This window comes from Macrobrachium rosenbergii, chromosome 25 (assembly GCF_040412425.1).
Source record: "Macrobrachium rosenbergii isolate ZJJX-2024 chromosome 25, ASM4041242v1, whole genome shotgun sequence".
Lineage (NCBI taxonomy): Eukaryota > Metazoa > Arthropoda > Malacostraca > Decapoda > Palaemonidae > Macrobrachium > Macrobrachium rosenbergii.
In genome coordinates, this window is record NC_089765.1 from 45,363,630 (window position 1) to 45,383,510 (window position 19,881).

At 43.8% G+C, this 19,881-nt stretch overlaps 1 protein-coding gene across 1 annotated transcript in view; it reads right to left on the bottom strand.

The window, feature by feature from the left end:
• The window catches only part of Cul5 (cullin 5), a 201,188-nt gene that overhangs the window by 157,436 nt on the left and 23,871 nt on the right, over positions 1-19,881 (bottom strand). The window contains 2 exon segments of the mRNA XM_067127553.1: positions 18,267-18,290; positions 18,292-18,471. Of these exon segments, the coding sequence (XP_066983654.1) occupies positions 18,267-18,290; positions 18,292-18,471 (204 nt within the window).

Consider the following 19,881-nt stretch of genomic DNA (forward strand, 5'->3'; position numbering starts at 1 on the left):
TGGTGGTTTTAGCAGATGAGATGTTATTGCTGGTGCACCACCTGCAGAAGATAGCCCACTTGGCCTGGTAGACTCGGCTAGTAGACTGACATCTACATCTTGTAATAACTTCCGCAGATTGCTTTGAAAATCCCTTCACTCTGACAAATCTCCAGATAATCTGAGGCCTGTCAGATCTAGAGCGGATAGTCCTTGATGGAATTTCCAAAGATGGGGCTGTTTGAGAAGATGTGGACTTCGAGGCAGTAACCTTGGAAAGTCCACGAGAAGCCTTAGAAGGTCCAGGAATCATTCCTTGAGTGGCCAAAAGGCAGCTATCAGGGTCACTGATGCACTGCAGTGAGACTGAAACTTGCTGAGAACTCCACCTCACCATGTTGAATGGGGGGAACGAGTAGAGGTCCAAGTTCGACCAGTTTACCAGCATGGCATCCACCACCCATGCCCAAGGATCTGGGATTGGCGAACAAAATAGAGGAATACGGTAATTTTTCAATGTGACAAACGGATTGTCTGTCGCCCTGCCCCACAGCTTCCAAAGGTTGTCACAGACACTTGAATTCAGGGTCCATTCCGTTGGGAGGACTTATTCTCATCAACTTAATTTGTCTGCCAAGACATTCAACTTCCCTTGGATGAACCTGGTGGTAATCCTGACCCAATTCTGGTCTGCCCAAATGAGCAGCTCCTTCACTGCTTCGCAAAGGGAGAACGAGTGAGTCCCACCCTGTTTCTGGATGTAGAGAGAGCTGTGGTGTTCTCGGAATGCACCACCACGGTTCTGTCTGCGACTGCTTCTACAAAGTACTTCAGTCCCAAATGAACGGCAGACAGCTCTTTGACATTTATGTGTAGCTTCCTTTGCTTCGGAGACCATGAGCCGGAAGCTTCCAGAGTGCCCCGTAGAGCTCCCCAACCCTAGTCTGAGGCGTCTGCATAAAAGGAGAGGTTGGGGCTCAGAAGATGTAGACTTTCCTCTAAAAGTCTCTCCCTGGACATTCACCACCGGAGATCCTCCTTTATTTCTGTTGTAATTGGGAACGTCACTGTGTCCGCCTGTTTCCTTCTGTTCCAGCTTGCTCTTATGAAGAACTGAAGGGGCCTCATAAGAAGTCTTCCTAGCTTCACAAACTGCTCAATGGATGAGAGGGTTTCTAGTACACTCATCCACCGATTCGCTGAGCAATCCGGGAGCGAAAGAAATTTTTGAACCGACTGAAGTCAGGACTCTATCCTCTTGGGGGATAGAAAACCAGAAAACTCAGAGAATTGATCCTTATCCCCAAAATAGAGAATCTCAAGTTGGGGCTAGTTGAGACTTCAATCGACTTATCAAAAGACCAAGTTCCTTGGCAAGGAGAAGAGTTGTCTGCAGATCCTTTGTGCACTGCTACTGTGATGGGGAGCTGAGGAACCAGTTGTCTAGGTATAAGCATATGTTGATACCTTTGATACCTAGCAGATGTAGCCATCTCATGAGTTGAGATAGGACTCACGTGAATACCTGAGGGGCAGTGGAGAGACCAAAACACAGCTCGAAATTGGAAGGCTCTGCCCCCGATAACAAATCTCAGGTACTTCCTAGATTCCAGATGTACTGGAACGTGGAAATACACATCCTGCATGTCTGGTGTTATCATCCAGTTGCCCTGCTGGATGGAGGATAACAAAGAATGATTTGTCTCCATCTGGAACTTCGTTTTCTGTATGTAGAAGTTTAAGGCGCTTACTTCGAGGACAGGTCTCCACCCCCTGATGACTTGGGTACTACGAGCAAGCAGTTGTAGAATCTTCTTGAAGTCCAGTGCTCCATTACCTCTATGGTCCTTTTTCTTAGGAGGGATGACACTTCCTCTGTGAGAGCTACAAACCTCTCGGAGCCCTCTGAGTATGCCGTCAATGTGATCGGCGAAGTTACGAGAGGAGGGTACTCTATGAATGGAATAGAGTATAGTAAACCCCCCGTATTCACAGGGGATGCGTACCACAGCCCCCCAGAATAGCTAAAATCTGTGAATACTTAGAACTCTTCTAAAAACACTTAGAACTGCCTATTTTGATAGTTCAAACACAAACTATAAATGCTTATACTGTACAGGTATTATCCTACTTACAATGGGGTTAGGTTCCAAAAAACCCATCGTTTGTTGGAAAATACATCTCGAATATAGCATAGCCCACACTAGGGTATTCAGTACCATAAGTGGTAGCCTAGCCTACACTATAAAGTATACTCTATACATATGTGGTATAGTAGTTATTAATATCAGCTAATTCTGGAGGTTCATGCAGAATGCCTTATGATAATTCAATACAAAGAGAAATTGAATAACAAACAGGAATTAGCTTAGCCTATACTATCGTATATGTATATATATACGGTAGCCTAGCCTACATTATAGTGTACTCTATATTCACATAATCTTATTATACTAATATCAACATAACGAATATATGCATCTTTTCCATGGAGCTTTTAAAATGTTATGCACCTTAATTCACAGTATCCAATAATATATTGTATATATTCTTATATTGCTTTATTATTAAAAATTGATCATAGTGATCAGGTTTTGATCTAGGGAATCAGTAAGTTTATTTCGCGTAATTAACTCAGTTCAAGTGCTTTCTTGCTTCTAGATTGCATAAACGAATCTCTAGATACTTTATTTATATAGGACAAGGTATTTTTCGTTATACAAAGGAGTGTTTTTAAGTCGAAATGTAACTTAAATACGTCGTTCTAGGAAATGAATTGGCTATTTTTTTGTTAGTAGATGATGCTGGCCATTTGAGGACATGTTTGTAAAAAATCAAGATTCCGTTCACTATATTCACTTGATTTCATCATAATACGAGCTTTATGTATTTACCGTTTATAGGCATGTTTTGATTAAAATACTTTCTCTACAATTTTAATTACGGCCGAGTTTCATCCTCGTTGCCGATGCACGATAATTTATAGTCATTAGCAGCTTGACATTGTTTTCTCAACTTCCAGCTACAATTTGCAGCTTAAATTCAAACTATATTTCCTTGCAATCTTTTATCCATACCAAATGAGAACACAATGTAAAAATATATCAGTCCTATTCCTACTTAATATCATTTGTACTAACAAGTACTGTATAGTAATTATTTACTATCCTTTAGCGGTTGAAATACAATAAAATAACATTGTTATTCGATTTGGTTATAAGCAAAACAACAGTTTCTCATTCAGTTGTTTAGCTATACGCATTCGCAAGATATAACGTTACGGCAATACTTTTATCATTCCTCTTTTACTTTTTAACTAGAAAATGTGATATTAAAGAGATGGAGGAAGAAGCTGGTCTATTGTAATTTGGTCTCTCTCACTTGCCTGATTATGCATTTGATGCTGCTGTACGTAAAATTTAAAATATCTTATAAATATTTATTTGTATCAGTATTAATTACTTACCCCATCATAAAATCGAATTATCGGGTGAATTATCGTAACTGTAGCACTACCTGGGTACCTAGGTATTTTAACAGTTTATCACAAAAAGTGCAATTAGCGTGGAAATAATGAAAATACAGTAATTAGTGATTTCTCCAGTGAAAAGTACTGCAAATCAGTAGATTTCCGAATAGTGCGTATATCGTTCCATAGGATTCGTGAATAGTGAGTCTGTGAATCATGAGATCACCAATGCAAGGGTTTACTGTAACCCTCTTTGAAAACCTTGACCGTCAGGGCTCCCGGCGCCTTTGGCGCTCCACCCTCTTCCAGAAGAGAGGAAGAGTCCCCAGTCCCCCACAGGTGCACGAAGGACAGGAGAGAGTCACCTCAAATTCAACCCCAAAACATTGATGTTCATTAGCGCTGGCAGAAAAGAAGTGATCCTTTCTGTTTTGTTGTACCTATTGTTCCCTAATAGAGGGCGGGGTAGTTACCCAGACTAAAAAACAAATGAATTGCTACTGTGAACTTCATATTTTTAACTGCCACACGAGTAGAAAGTATAGCTGTGTAATTACTTGGAAAGTTACATATATGAAAATAACAGTATAATAAAGAAAAGTTTCATATGTAGCAAGTAATTACATAGTTAAGTAAAAGTATTCTCACCTCGAACAGCAACTTTTGATTTTTGTAGTAGCACTTTTTAATTGTTTTACCTAGGTAACAGCCCGCCCTCAAAGCATTAAGGTCTTTCTGATCCAGTCAACAATCCATTTATGCCCACATGTCCATGAGAGGAGGAGGGGAGGCTCTAATATTGAAGTAGGTAGGCAGTCCCCAGTTATCGGCAGCCTCGGTTATCGGCGATCCGGTTTTACGGCGCTTGTCTAGTGACGACGATAACTGGATTTTCGACACCGATCTCCAGTTATCGGCGCTGATCCCCGGTTACCAGTGCTGATCCCCAGCTACTGGCGCCGATAATCAGGGATCAGAACTATTATCGCCAATTTTGTTTATCGTCACACTGTATGAGCACTTAACCCCATGAATAACTGGGGACTGCCTGTACTTGGTAAATTATATATAAAACTATTTTATCATAAAAAGGGATTTTGACAAAGGAAAAATCTATTTCTAGGTGAACCTGTAATAAGCGGAGTGAAATGTCCCATACAGCACATTTCTAGGTATAAATATTTGCTAAGAATCTTACCAGAGAAAAAAGCTATACAGCTAATAGGATGCCAGAGTTACCACCTCTGGGTCGATCATCCTTATAGGATGTCGGTATGTCATCTAGGAGCGAGTGGAAGCCACTACCACAAGTGCTTAACCCAATAAATCTCTCCTCTCCAAAACCCCTCTGCCTAAGAGGTGCCGATACAACGGTCCTTCCCCGCTCGCTACTACTAATTCTACCCATAATCCCCATCCTGAAGCCCTTTTAAGCTTTGGCTAGCCTAGGGTGGGAAGATTAGAAGAGGGAAGTTCACTAGGCGACACAGGTCTTCACCCAGAAATAGATTTTTCCTTTGTCAAATCCCTTTTTCTGGGATCAACCTGTGCCCAGTGAAATAGTTACCAGAAGGAGGTGTAGCTAAAAAAGCATGAAACATAAAAAAGTTAATTGTCAAAATGCCAAATTTACTACGGAGGAAAAATTAAATTAATTTTGAATATGCTTTTTACTTATCCAAACTAGAATAAACAAGTATCAATATGCACAAAATAAGTTCTTAGTATCCTAAACAATACAGAACAATGTAGCTACAAGAATAGGTTTAACAGTTAAACTAAACCATCACCTAAAATAACAAGATTTGGTGAAAACATTTTCAACAAGGATGGTATATACAAGACAGGAGTGGATTGTGAAACCTTAAACCCAGTCAACAAGGTAGAAAGGACGGGAATACAAGCGAGGCAGGTAGGTGAGATGTATACCAATTGGTAGGGCAAGCAAAATACAAATACAATTACAATTACAAGATACAAATTACAAATTACAAAAATAACATAATATTAGGCTGACTCTGGGGAAACAATGTTCCCTGCAGCAACAGCAGAAAATTTTAGAGCCTCCAAGGACTTGGGGTAGTGACGTTTAAAGACTAGAGGATTTCCAGCCCGTATATTTCTTAATTTCATCAAAATTCATATGTTGAAGTAATTAGCAAGTTGCTACAGCCCCGGATATCATGGACTGGGAATTGGGTCAGGTTGGCTTGACTAATAAAATAAAGTATTTGTTGTCCTAGCCTGCCATTCAAGGAGATGGTTCCACCATTCTCTCCTAACAAAGAAAGTGGACCTGAAGACCTTTGAGAAGTCCTTTCAAGATAAGCTTTTAGGGTAGCACTACTGGACATAGGAAGGATCCTCCGGAGAGAATAATCTTCCAGGGAACCACCTAATTAGAGGGTCTTCATTTTGGCTAAAAACATTTGAGTCGGAGAAAGTAAAACTTCTCCTGATGGGGAGAAATCCACATGATTCGATTCTCTGAAAGGGCTGGTTCAGAGATTCTACCCCTGAAACCAGGCTAATTAAAAATAGTTTTTCTAAGAAGAGTCCAGATAAAGAGCAAGATTGTTATTTGTGTCTGAGGCTAATTTTAGAAACGCCATTTAAAGCAGAAACGTTTTAGGGCGGGTTGTTGGTCTAAAACGAAACACAGCTTGGGAATAGAGGGAAAAATATGAATCCGTTAGGTCAATGTTAAATCCCAACTGAAATAACTTCTTTAAGGCGGATTTAGTCGTAGTAATGGTACTAGCAGCCAGACCTTTATCAAAGAGGGCCTTAAAAAATGAGATTGTGAGATTCGTAGTCATAGTATGAACGTCTGATTCTTTAGGAAGTTACTTAAAGTTTCTGTACTGCGAATCATACTGACAGAGAGTAGGATTCTCTCTTATCACAAGAATCCATAAAGATTAGGGCATTCAGCATTCCTGAGAAGCTGACACAGTCTGAGTTTGAACTACTTGGAGTTAATATTGGATGAGGAATCTGAAAGGCTCTGAGTTTCAAGCTCTAACAGAAGAAACCAGTTGCTCTTCGTGAGTTGGGGGCTACTAAGGCTATTCGACCTTTGAATGACCTGATTTTGTGGGAACTTTCCACAGAAGATTTACTGGAGGGGAATAGGTAGACTTTCCATTTGTTCCAGTCTACTGACTTGTGCGTCTGTGGCGTAAGTAGCCGAGGGTCAGGTCGGACTCATTAACATGGAAGTTTGTGGTCGAGTTCTGTGGCAAACAGGTCCACCTGGAGCCCGGAATCTGTTAGCAAATCCAGTTGAAGAGTTCTTGTCAGACCATTCTGATTCCAAGGGAGTCGTTCTTGACAGAGAATCTGCAATCCATTCCTTACTCTGACAGATGCGTGGCTGACAAGTGCCAATGATTTTTCATTGCTAATGAAAAGATTTGCTATCATTACATGATTTATATGACTCGTCTTGGAGACCACTTGTTCAGACAATGAACTATCACTGCTATCTAGAACTAATCCCCAGCATATATGTTCCTGACTGGAGCGTAAGCGTTTCAAGTCAGGAAAACATATTGCTTTAGAATGTTGATGTGGAAGTGGCCGAAAAGATTCGACCAGGTTCCTTGTACTTTCTTGTATTGTGAGTAACCTCTAACCGGTGAGAGATCGTCCGTATGGATGATCCAGAGGCTGGTGGGGGATGTAGAGGAAATTGATTTGGAAAAGACTTTTAGCGCGTTGTCAAGTGAGAAGTCTTTTCTTTAAGATTAAGGTATGAGGAGACCTTGTCCCTGAATTTGTAGTGTCGTCTTCGCCACACCTGATTTATGTCCTTCAGTTTTGCCTTGAGGAGTAGGTCTGTACTGACGCAAACTGAGGGAACCTAGGTTGTTCTTTCTTGAGTCTGACGAGGCTCGTTTGCACCTGAGAAACTGTCTCGTTAGCACGGCTATCTCTTTTTTGCTGGGAATTGAAAGTTTGTGGTGTTTAGGTCCACTGGATGCCCAACCACTGAAAGCAGGAGCTGCAGCGGGTCAGACAAGATTTCTTTGTATTTATATAGAGCCTAGATAGTCACAAGACTGGAATGACCTTCCTGGTTGCCTTCCGGCATTCGGTGTCGTTGGGGGCCCAAATTAGCCAATCGTCTAGATAAGCCACGAGCTTGATACCTTGCGATCTCAGTTCCTGCACCACAGCTTCTCCCAGTTTGGTGAAGATCCTGGGTGCTATGTTGAGCCCGAAGGGCATTACCTGAGCAGTAAGCCTGTTTTGCCTAGTCTGGACCTAGGTAGGGAGAGAATTTCTCGCTATCGGAACATGACAATAAGCGTCCTGTAAGATCTAGAGATGGTAGCGGCCCATGAGGAAATGAGTCCGCACCTGAGACGGTCAACATACGGAACCTGTCGCATTGGATATAAGAATTTAGAGTTGATAGGTCTAATATCACTCTTCTCTTATCCTGAGTCTTTCTTGTGCAACTGAACAAAGCGTCCTTGAAATTTAGATGCCTGACTTTCTTTGTGCCTTCTTTAAAAGAGGTCTTTTTGCATAGTCCTAACAGATCCGGTGTTGGGGTCACAGTAGAACCTGACTGGTGGAGAGGGTCCTCCCTATCAGCTCCACCCAGGCCCTTTGAAATAATACTGTGGGCCCATGGACTGAAGGTCCAATGGTCCCTGTAGAGGCGTAATCTTCCACCTACCTGAGGAGGCTCATTTACTAGAGGGCTTAATATCCCTGCCTCCTCTCGAGCCTCTGCCTCTAGACTGGAGTCTGGGGCCGGGTCTGGATCGAAAACCTCCTCAACCTCTAGCTCCCCTAGATGGGCGGTAGCTATGAAAGGACCCCTGAGATTCATAAGCAGGGTTGAAGGCTGGGGAGGAAACATAGGTTGTTGAACCAGCAGGGTGGTGAGCTGGCTGGTTCAGCAAAACATATTGAGGATGTCCCTTGGAGAGTCTGAGAATTTGGGATACCAGAACTGCCTGGACAATTGTCTGGGTCTGGGGTGCCTTATAAGGGTGGAACCTCCTTGTTCGTTTCCTGCCTTTAGGTTGAGGGCCCGAGAACTCTGAAGACTTCCTTTTGAAAGGAAGTCCCCGACGAATTCTGAGATTCTGATTGGCCCGTGAGGCCTCACTGATGACTGAGTTGACCATGTCTTCAGGAAGGTTGAGTACCCCAGACAGAGAGGACTTGATAAACATTTCGGCTCATGACGGATGGTAGCGTCAGCCAAAACAATTTCCTGCAGTTCCCTTCTTGCACCACAAAATCAAATAGGTACTCTGGGCAGTGGCCAGGCGGCAGTCAGGATCCTGAACAGGGGTTCATCCCTTATACAGAGATGCTCCAACTCCGCTGGGGTGACCAGAGTTGATGGATCTGCTGAGACGGCACCTAGACTCATACTCCACTTTGATCAGAGACTACAGAATCCTGGGTAATTGCTCACTAAACAGATTCGAAGCACACTCCGGATCTAGTTCACCCACAGTGAAGGTTTCCGGAGCCCCAGTCCAGCAGTCTAAGTCTCCTGGAAAAAGAAGAGAAGTAGGTTCCGTCTCCCGAAGCTGTGGCATCGGCTTCTCCTCTGTTCCGGCCTGAAGGGTCAGCTCCAGCGATCTTGGAGGTACAAGGAGTGGGGACATCCTCATTAACCACAAACATTGTGTACCGCCCTTTGTGTGGAGTCAGCTTCGTATTCGCGCACTCCCAGTCAGAGAGAATCCTAACCCATGCCGACTGCGCTTGGTCCCTGGGGAAGATTACCATCTCCTTTGGAACCTTATCTTCCCTCACCAGGGCTTCCTCGGATAGACGAGCATACCCCGGGAAGGGAAAAACAAGATCCACGGGAAGAACTCATAGTCTTCCACAGGGCGGTGCCACAACCTTCAATGGTTAACTTAGCATTTGCGAAGGGGCATTAAAGTGAGGCGCCAAGGGTTACACAATCCTCATAAGCTGGCAGCTTTGGGCATCTCAAGGACTCATTGTAACACTTGTTGCTGTACGGACCTGAACAAACTAGTCAACAGCGACTCCTCTTGAGTTTTGAGTCTCTCCGCCAAGGATTGGGGTGGGTTACCTGACATCTCAAGGCTCGAGGCAAGATCGCGAGACATCACCTCGAACTGAGAATTGACCTGTTCTGAGAGCTTTTTCATCATAGCCTCAGCAAAGGCTTCCGGGTCAAAGTCAGGTTTCTTAGACCTACTCGTCTTTGATCTCGACCCCTTAGAAGGGGGAGTAGCTTTCTGAGAGGAAGTCGAAGGCTTGGGGGCCAAAGACGCCTTGGCGGAGCTTGGCATGGATTGGGTTTTCGGGGGTTTAGACAATTTGGGTAAAGTCTTCGTCTTCAACAAGGACTTCACCTTGGGGATCACCGACCCCGAACGGGCCCCAGGGTGGGGCCTTAGAGAATCCTTGAAAGGATGAAGCGAAAGGCATGAATGAGCTAAGAGATAATGAATTTTTACATTTACCTGCCTCACTTACTTCCCTACCCTTCCTCCTCTGGATCGATGGCCATGGTTCGATGTCCAAATTGATGTTGGCCACTTCCTGCATTACGTCCTCGCATAGCTCTTGATTTTCTTCCGATTGGAATCTGAGTTTGAGTCTAATCCTTGTGATCAGGGTTCCAGCCCTTCGGGAATACTGCCGCGAAGGCCCTAGCCATAGGGTAGAGGATATTGCAAATGTCCTCCACCCCAGAACATAGGGCTGACCAACGTTCTGACCCGAAGCCGCCGGCCCAGATCTTCAAGTAGCCAAAGAGCGAGGCTTAGCGGGACCGAGGACCGCAAAACAGAATAATGTCAATGCCGAGAATTGACAATAGATTCCTAACGTTTAATCAGGTTTACTTGATTGCTTGGTCATGCATAAAATAAAAAAGGTTAACGTGCGAATCCTTAATTATGTCCAAATAGGCGTAGCACACGTAAAGCAGCCATCTGGGTGCCAGAAGAGATCGCCCTCGACTGCGCAGCCCGGCGTGCGACCTGCAAACTCGTGGCATGGGTTGCTGGGTAGCATTGCAGCCAGGCTCCTGGCAATGAACCACCTGTGAGAGGAATTGATACATAGGTATCAAGGAGAAGCGGCAAACTTGACTTACAAAGTGGTAAAAAACTAAACAAGGAAAAACTTAAAATAATAATATTCACTCACACGGGTTGAGAACTGGGGATTCTGGCAGAGCAGCTCCAATGTAATCCGAACAGGTAGAGCCCAAACCTGAAGCCGATCACACTGGAAAACAATTCTGATGATGCAAATCTCAAAAATTAACCACGGGGAATCAACCAGAGAGGGCTAGTCGCCGGAGCGAAGGTTCGGGACTGATTCCCCAGAACACCGCTCACGGGAACTACAGAAAATTTAATAAACATAATATTAATCCCAGCCCCTCTACCATTCCGCCGTAAACAGAAGGCAACGATGCTCAAGCTATAGTTCCTACCAGGAGCTAAAAGCGAGCTAACGATAGCCACCGGAGCAGTCGGATAGGCGGAATGACGGAAGCTGAGGCAAGAGAGAAAAACATGGCGACTGCAACAGGTCGGAGTGCCTAGGCACCTTCCACGGCGTCATCTCAACCGAAGGGCAAATGGCTTTGCTCACAAATGCCCCAAAGAGGAAACCAAGTAGATATGTCTGATAATGTCTGATAAAATGGGTGAGATAACATAATAAGCGAGAAAAGACCAGTAATATCTATGTCTTAGCCTAACCTTCCCGGAAGCCAACGCCTGGTCAGGGAGGGCTAAGACATACCAGAGGACAGACAAATGGCGCTGCCAGACCACACCTTCGGGATTTGATAATCAAACTGGTCAGGAGAATGGGCATGAACCCAGAAAACTCGAGGCAGAAGGCCACCCACAACAACCTACACTTACCTAGGCCTAGAAGCCAAAGTAGGGAAAGACTGAGGCCAACTTAGCCTACCTTCGAGGTTTGGCAGAGCCAAACTGGTCCAGGTAGGCTAACATAGCTACTACCCAAAAATCAGGCATAGGATATTGATACATAATAAACTGAAATGGTATAATAACCAAAACATTTACAAAATGCGCCTACATAAAGCACAAAGGAAGGCTATACTAGGCCTCACTTTCCTAATTAAAATATAATAACAACCCGATCGCGTAAGATCGCTACTCTTATCCTGACTTCTCCTCTGGCTGAAAATTGAAACTATCATTAAAAGAGGAGCATAAAATAAACTAGCGTCTACAGCGAAAGAAGATATGAGCATGATAAGGCTGGGGACTACAGCCACAGCGGTGCAAAATGAAAGCCCTCAAGCCGACCAGGCGCAAGTAAATAGCGGGACTTAATTAGTCAACGAGTCCAAAACAGCAAATTGAATACTCAACTTAGAAGAATGCGCCTTGATCGATGGAAGCCATCCTGCAGAAACAATATATCAGAAATGGAAAAAAGCGTGCAAAATAACACAGAAAACAGCGCATGTTGCCATTAAGGTAATGCTATAAGCGGATGGGGATTATAGGTAGAATTAGTAGTAAGCGAGCGAGGAAGGACTGTTATGCCAGCACCTCTTATGCAGAGGGGGTTTTGGAGAGGGAGAGATTTATTGGGTTTAAGCACCTGTAGTGTGCTTCCCTGTCCTAGATGACATACGACATCCTATAAGGATGATGGAAACCCAAGTTAGTAACTCTGGCACATCCTATTAGCTGTATAGCTTTTTCTCTGGTATATCTAGCAATATTTATACCTAGAAATGTGTGCTGTATGGGACATTTCACTCGGCGACACAGGTTGATCCCAGAAATGTCATTTTTATATAAGTAACTTACCATGTAATTACATAACTGAATCCCACATTGAATGGAGGTCAGAGACATGGGCATAATCTACTCCAAAATATTAAAGAAGCATGATCGCAGTTTTTAAATAGAGAAATCTGCATTGAATGCAACACTTGTTGTTCCTTACCTGGTAAAAGAGCTACTGCAGGCAAGTACTGCCTCTGGTTGGTACTCATCGTGACCTGTAGTGGCATGGCAGTACTCAGCCCTGGGTCACCTCTACTTAGGAGGGAACTTTGCAGCGAGGGATATGTCCGATGGCTAGCAAAGTTTACAAAGATGCCCTTGCCCTGAGCGCAGTACCAAGATAAAAAACCAGACAACACTGTCACCCAATCTGGAAACACTCAATAAAACCATACCCTATCACTAAGACTGGTGGATACTCCAGGTCTTCGTAACCCCAGGCTCCCAAAAACTCGAAAACCCTACTTCAAGGTGAAAAGATAGGAGAAAAAGAGTTAGCTACTTATGACTCTTTACATCCCATACAGCCACTGATAAAGGCACAGGGTACTGCAACCACGTGAAACACAGTTTCTACATATTTCAAATAATGGAAGCAAAGCCAGGTGCACTTCCAGTAAGTGGACTGGATAATAGCAGGCAGGGACGTTATGTCTGAACGCCAATGAAGTGGACACCACTGACGTTATGTGCTCTTACTTTAAAAGTTCTTAACCGAACACCAGAGGGTTATTAGAAATAGCCCTAATCTTTTCTGTCCTATGAAGGTAGTGTTTCAGTGCCCTGACTGGACGTAGGACCCTCTCCTCTTCCTCCTGTCCCAGGATATCTGATAAGTTCTTAACTGTGAAAAGAGCGAGGACAGGGCTTGGATAGGACCTCATTCTTCGCTAAAAGCCTAGGGTTAAAGAACGCCTGTGTCCCTTAGAGAAGCCCACTTTCTTGTCAATGACTTGAAGTTCTCTGATAAGTTTAGCCGTGGCTAAAACAAGAAGAAAGAAGGGAGTGCTAAAGTCAAATTCCTAAGGAAGAAGTCATGAGGAGTTCAAATGATGGGCCCAACAGCCAATTAAGGGCCACATCTAGATTCAGGATGCCAAATGATTGTCCTTTTTACAGATTTGTCATCTCGAAGACTTCAACAGGTCATTGATATCGGGGTTTGAAGAAGATCCAGCCCTTTATGTTTAAGACTGGAGTTGTATGACTCTATAGCCTTTAATGCTCAAAGAAGATAAGTTCCTTCTATTCCTTGGGAAGAGGAGAAGAAGAGTCTGCAATCTGAGTTGCAGTGGTCATAGAAGATGAGATATTGCGACTGAGGCACCGCTGTCGAAAGACTGACCTCTTAGCCTAATAGACGATCCTAGAAGATCTTCTGCACTGAGCAATCGCTTCTGCTGTTCCTCTAGAAAAACCCTTCGCTCTGACCAGCTTACAGACAACCTAGGTGGTGTCTTCTGAAGTGGGGTTGTCTGAGAAGGGATGATTTTGAGAAAGCATTCTTGGGAAGTCTACCAGCAGATGAGGAGGTCAGAAACCACTCTCTCACAGCAGGCCAAAGGGCTATGAGGTCACAGTATATAGCTGTACCTGGAACTTGTTCAAGGCCTCCCTGATCATGCAGAGAAGGGTGCACCTCAGCCTGTTAATATGCTCTGCGGCAGGGCTCTGTGGCCCACGCATGGGGTCTGGGGCTGAGGAGCAATACAGGGAGGACAATGGTTCCTGGAGGTGGTGAACAAGTCCATCATTGGTTTGCCCCATAACTTCCACAGGTCTAGGCAAACTAGGAGGTCTAGGGTCCATTCTGTGGGAAGGACTTGCTTTTGACGGCTCAGCTAATCCACCATCACATTTAGTCTTTCAACTGAGTGACCAGAGTCATGATTTCGAACTACCCACAGCAGTAGTTTCGCTGCATGGCAGAGGGGAGGAGGAATGGGTCACACCTTGCTTCCAAATGTGGAGCTCACGACCGTGGTGTTGTCATGAACCACTAGTCTTGTTGCAGGCTAGAGAGGCAAAACTCTGAAGGCCTAGGTGCATTGCAGCTGATTCCTCTTGCATATTGATATACTTAAAGCCCTGTTGATCTGGGAGTCCACTTCATTGTAGTTTTCTAACAAGGCTTAGTAGCCTATGTCCAATATGTTGGAATAAAAGTTCAAGGTCTGGTTCAGCGGATGAAGGAACTTCCCTTCCAATAGCCTTCTTTCTGATTTTATTTCTGGGGTGATCAGGAAGACATGACCGGCTGCGTTTTCCTGCTCCAATTGGCCTTCAGGTAAAATTGGAGAACCTTCATATGTAACCTGCCTAATCTGATCAAGGTTTCTATGGAGGCCAGGGTCCCCAATAGGATTGTCCATTGCTGAGCAGTGTAAGACGAAAGAGTTAAGAATTTTCAGACTGTTTGAAGGCAGTTGGAAATCCTTGTGTGACGGAAAAGCCCAAAAAGCTTGAGAGTTCAGTATCATCCCCAGATAGAGGATTTCTTGTGAAGGGGTCAACTGGGACTTCTGAAGGTTTAAAAGAAGGCCCAGCTCCTGGGTCAGAAGAATAGTCTTGTGTGTGTCCTCCATTCACTTGTCCTTAGTGAAGGGGGTTGAAGTAGCCAGTCGTCTAGGCAGAGACTCACGTTGATCCCTACTAAATGGAGCCATTTCAAAAGAGGAGTGAGAACTCGAGAGAGCAACTGTGAGGCTGTTGAGGCCAAAAGAAGCAAGAGCGCGAAACTGAGGTATACAGTACTGTACTTTTCGTTTGAAAGACAAACCTCAGGTATTTTTCCTGGACAATGAATGAATTAGGATATGAATATACACATCCTGCATATCTAGTGTTGTTACCATCCAATTGGCCTGCTGGATAGGAAGCAATATCAAATGACTTGTCTCCATCACCAGATTTTGTCTTCAAGACAAAATGATTGAGGTGCCCATCAGGACTGGTCTCAACGATGTTTGGGAACCAGAGAGACAATTGTAAATCCCTCCGTGTTGGTGTCCTCAGACACTCCTCTATAGCCCTTTTCACAGACAGTGATTTCCTCCAGTAGGGCCGAATGTTTCTTGGAGCCTGCTGAGTAGGCTGACAATTCTATGGGAGAGGTGACCATTGGTGGGTTCTCCAGGAAAGGAATGATGTAGCCTGCCTTCAGAACCTTGACAATCCAAGGTTCCGCTCCTCTTATAAGCCACTTCTCCCAAAATCCCAGGGGTCTAGCCCCTACTGATGCACAGGAGGACTGGATTCCTACTTCTTCTAGGCTGGTTTGGCAGAGAGGTCATCCTAGAGGTTCCTGGATGCAAAATTGGCTGATGGGTGGAGCCTGAAAGACGTTCTGCTCCTTCTTCCACGAAAGGGATGTTGCTGGAGGGGGGTAAAGGGTTTTTGCTTGAGGAGAGGAAGATGATTCCTTGGGGCGTCTAGACGATTGAGTAAGCAAGTCTTGCATCATCTTTTTCTGAAGATGTGGCAATGTCTTTCACCGTGTCTTGAGGGAAGAGGTGATTTTTGTCCAGCGGAGAGGAACATCAAAGCTGACATTTGCAAAGAGTGAAGCTCCTTTAGAAACAGCTTCCTTAAGCTCTCGTTCTTTAAGTACCCCAAGGGTAACAAAGGGCGGAAAAGTTCACTCCCGGGCATCTCTTTGGCTTGTCACACATGACCGACAACCACCAGCCAGTCTGGAAGCAGAATTCTGTCCAGGTCTGATGATATTTGATCTTCTTGTGTAATATACCCACTAACCAACTGAGAGCTGAGAACTTCAAAGAAACTGGTCCAAGTTCTGCAGACGAGAGCATAATCTAAGCTGAAGCAAAAACCGAGCGACAAGACAAGTCTATCAAACCAGAGAAGTCCCCTTGGGACAAGGCACAGACTCCCAACAAAGGAACTTCCCCAGTTGCATAATACTGAGTACCTCCTGCGGATCAATCTAGGAGGAGGGAGGGGTGAAAGACGCTTTCCCTTGGTCTCTCTTAGTAGGCAGCCAGTCCTTCATTTCTTTAAATGTCTTCCTAGAGGAAGAAGAAAGAGCCTTTGGGAGACAAGCCAAATCATCAACAGTTCTCATTAAGAAAGTTGAGGCTGGTGAAGAGGGCAGTTAAGGACAAAGAAGAGGAAAGTTCACATCAAATACCTCAATAAGGCAGTAAATGCGAAGGAACTGCAGAGTTCTTATTAGATCTCTTACGTCGAAGAGATCCAGAGACAGAACATCATCCTGGACAGGCTTAGGAAGCGGTAGGAGCTTTCAAAGGTCCATAAAGTACTAACTAGCTGATGGAGCCAAAGCAGGTTCATCAGGGTGCAGATGAAGGGTACAGGTCTGACCGGAGAAGGCGAAGGGGGAGGCAGTCTCTGTGATGACGAAGCCTATAGGCATCTGGGAGTGGTTGCTAGGCATTCATGAGCTGGCTTCAGGCGCTTGTTGGTGGCGCCGGGAGCTCGGAAGGCAACTTGGAACGTCTGGAAGTTGGGCGCTTTGGAGCCGAGTGTGAGCGCTCATAGGCAAAAGTCAAGCAGAGAGGTGAGACATTCTCTGGAGGGTCCAACACGGACAGTGTGGACACTCATAGAAAAAGAATCAGAAGGCGGACAGGTACGCGGAAGGCCATCATCTGGGCAGTCCAAGTGGACAATTGTGGATGCTTGTGGACAGAAGACAAGCGGACAGGAGAGATGGACTCCAGATCTACGGAATTGGACACGTGAGGGTCCGTTATGTAACTGCATAAAGGCCTGGGACTGCAAAGAGAATGTTTATACTCCTTAATAGGCACTGGGCTTCCCATGAGATCCGGACTCTGAGTGCGGTTTGCTGCAGAGAGCTTGAGAACACAGGAAGAGTTAAGATAACATGAACGGCGCTTCCTGTCTGCACAGCCGTCGTCGGAAGAGCTTGAAGATAAGCCATGCACACTCCTGGACAACCCTTTCCAATGGCTGTCTACTGACACCTGGGACCATTCAACAGGTATGGTTGAGGGGACAACTACCTGTGGGAAAAGCCACTCGGCCTCCCTTGGACTATAGGTATGTCTTCTCCCTGGTGTGGGGGAGCAGGACAGTGGCCTCGGTCTAGGAGAGCCAAAGGGACAAGCAGCCGCCTCCTCCACTTGCACTGCACTATCACTTTGCACTTTTACTGGAGACAGTTTTGCAAAACCCCTTGAACAGAATTCCCCAATTCAGTCACAGCCCCAACAACTAAATTAATTTTCTTATCAATTCTAGCTTCGAGACTGGCAATGGTATTATGATCGGAAGCAAGGGAGCCAGGCAGAGGAGTGGAAGGATGTGCAGCAGGAGGGACAGTATTAGGAGAGAAAGTAGAAATAGGTGATAAAGGAAGATAATAGGGCTAACCTCTAAGCTAGGCCTAGGTGTAGCCTCTAAGCTCAGAGAATGTTTCTCAGCTCCTAAGCCGCCTTCCTCTTTCTATCTTTCTCTAACTTGCCTAAATGAGAGTTAAAAACATTCCATTGGTTACTATCCCACACAGCACATTCAATACAGGTTTTATCTACACTGCAAACTTGCCCCCTACAACTCGTGCAGACTGATATGAGAATCAAAGCATGCTTTAAGTAACCTAGCCTTACAGCCTATGCGCTGCAATATGCAAAACTAGAACAGCTAGAATCTGACATAATGATCAGAAAAGCTGGTCCAAATTCTAACGAAAGGCTAACTATAGTTTGTGCTAACCAAAACAAAACAGTGTACTTCACCAAAAGTATGAAATGCAAATGGCCGTGATGTTGACACCACGGCAGGAGCATGGGTGTCGACCAACTATCGTGTTGTTCCCATATTCCCCATAGAGAGCTGGGCTGTCACCTAGGCAAACAATTGAAAAAGTGCTACCGCAAAATTCAAAAAGTTGCCGCAGGAAGTAGAATACTTAGCTATGTAATTACTTGGTAAATTCTGAGGAGAATACTTAGCTATGTAATCACTTGGCCAAGTTGCCACATAAAAACAGGGGTTGTACCACTTACAGCCTGGGCATGAGTGATGAAATCCTAAAATGTCATCCTGAAGAGCTTTCTGGACTTTGCAGAATTTCATCCCAAGACACACTTTGTGGACTGCCCAGAAGAGATCCTGCCATTCGGCACGGGTCACACATTCCTGTCTCAGAAGCTTCAAGACGGTTGGCCTCATTGCCGGCCATTTTTCCTCAAATGTAACAGTTCCTTTGTCCTATAACACAAAAGTATGTTGTTACTCATCTAGACATCATGAATTCCTATTTCACAATAATATTAGACATTTCTTGATAAAATATTTTGCAAAATGTTCATTAAGTTCTCAGTACAAACTATGCAATGCCAAAAGTGTACAATTTTCTCAGATTTCCTGAAAATAATCAACTATCTTGGAAGTTTTCCACTAATAAATGTCCTTGTTTATGAATAGAATGCTCCCACTGTCTACAGTATACCAATTCACAAGTTGTATGACAAAGTTACTCTTTCTAGACAGAGTAACATTACCACACACAAGAGGGTAATGACAGGTAATATCATTTTATGAATACTCTATACTGTAGTCTAGTACGTCATTTTGACAACTCATAACATTTATACCTACAACCTGAAAAGAGTCCTTCATAGAAGAAATGGTCTTCTGTAATTCTACCAGAACTAAAAATTTGATCACAGCTGATATATGCAAAAACAAAATTTGAAAACAGTAATACCCCGAACTTGCACGATTCGAGTTGCACGAATTCACAGACACGCACTTTTCATTGGAACCTAACTGACTGTCATACACAAGTTTTTCACAGACATGAGTACATTTGCGAATACTGAGAAACCCTGCAAAAGTATTTTTGTTTAATCTCTCTCTCTCTCTCTCTCTCTCTCTCTCTCTCTCTCTCTCTCTCTCTCTCTCTCTCACTTATTTGTTTTGTATGACAAATAAATTTTTTACCTAATAATAAGTACTAATTTTCAGATATTAATAAGATTAAATAATAATAATAATAATAATAATAATAATAATAATAATAATAACTCATATGTGATACATATTTTTAAACAAATATCTTTCCTACATCTTTGTAAGAAGCTCGAAGCAAAGCTATCAGACAGCATTGAGTTTAACATGACAAGAAGCGGGAGTGTTGCTGATTAGCAGGTCAAAGGTTTCTTATGCAACTCTCTCTCTCTCTCTCTCTCTCTCTCTCTCTCTCTCTCTCTCTCTCTCTCTCTCTCTCTCTCTCTCTCTCTCTCGTCCGTTCATTGTTAGCATAGCCCATGTTACTGTTTCTCTATGTCTTTAACTGTACAGTAGATAATTTTAAATTTATGAATTTACCCATACCCGTCTACAAACAGTAATATAAGAGACATAGAGCATTTCAGAACAAAGAAGTTTTAAAAACAAGGTTGAAGACTTTTAAAAAAACAGATCAATTGGAATGGGGAGAGAGAAATATTCTCTGTCTTCACACCCTCCTATATTCTTACGTCAACCATTTATTTCTTTTTTTAAGGGTAATGTATTAAGCTAACTTTTAAATGAGATTACAGTAACTTTTATTTCACTTAAAAGTTAGTCTAATACTGAATTTCCTTTTGATATCTAATGTAAGAATATCTTCTC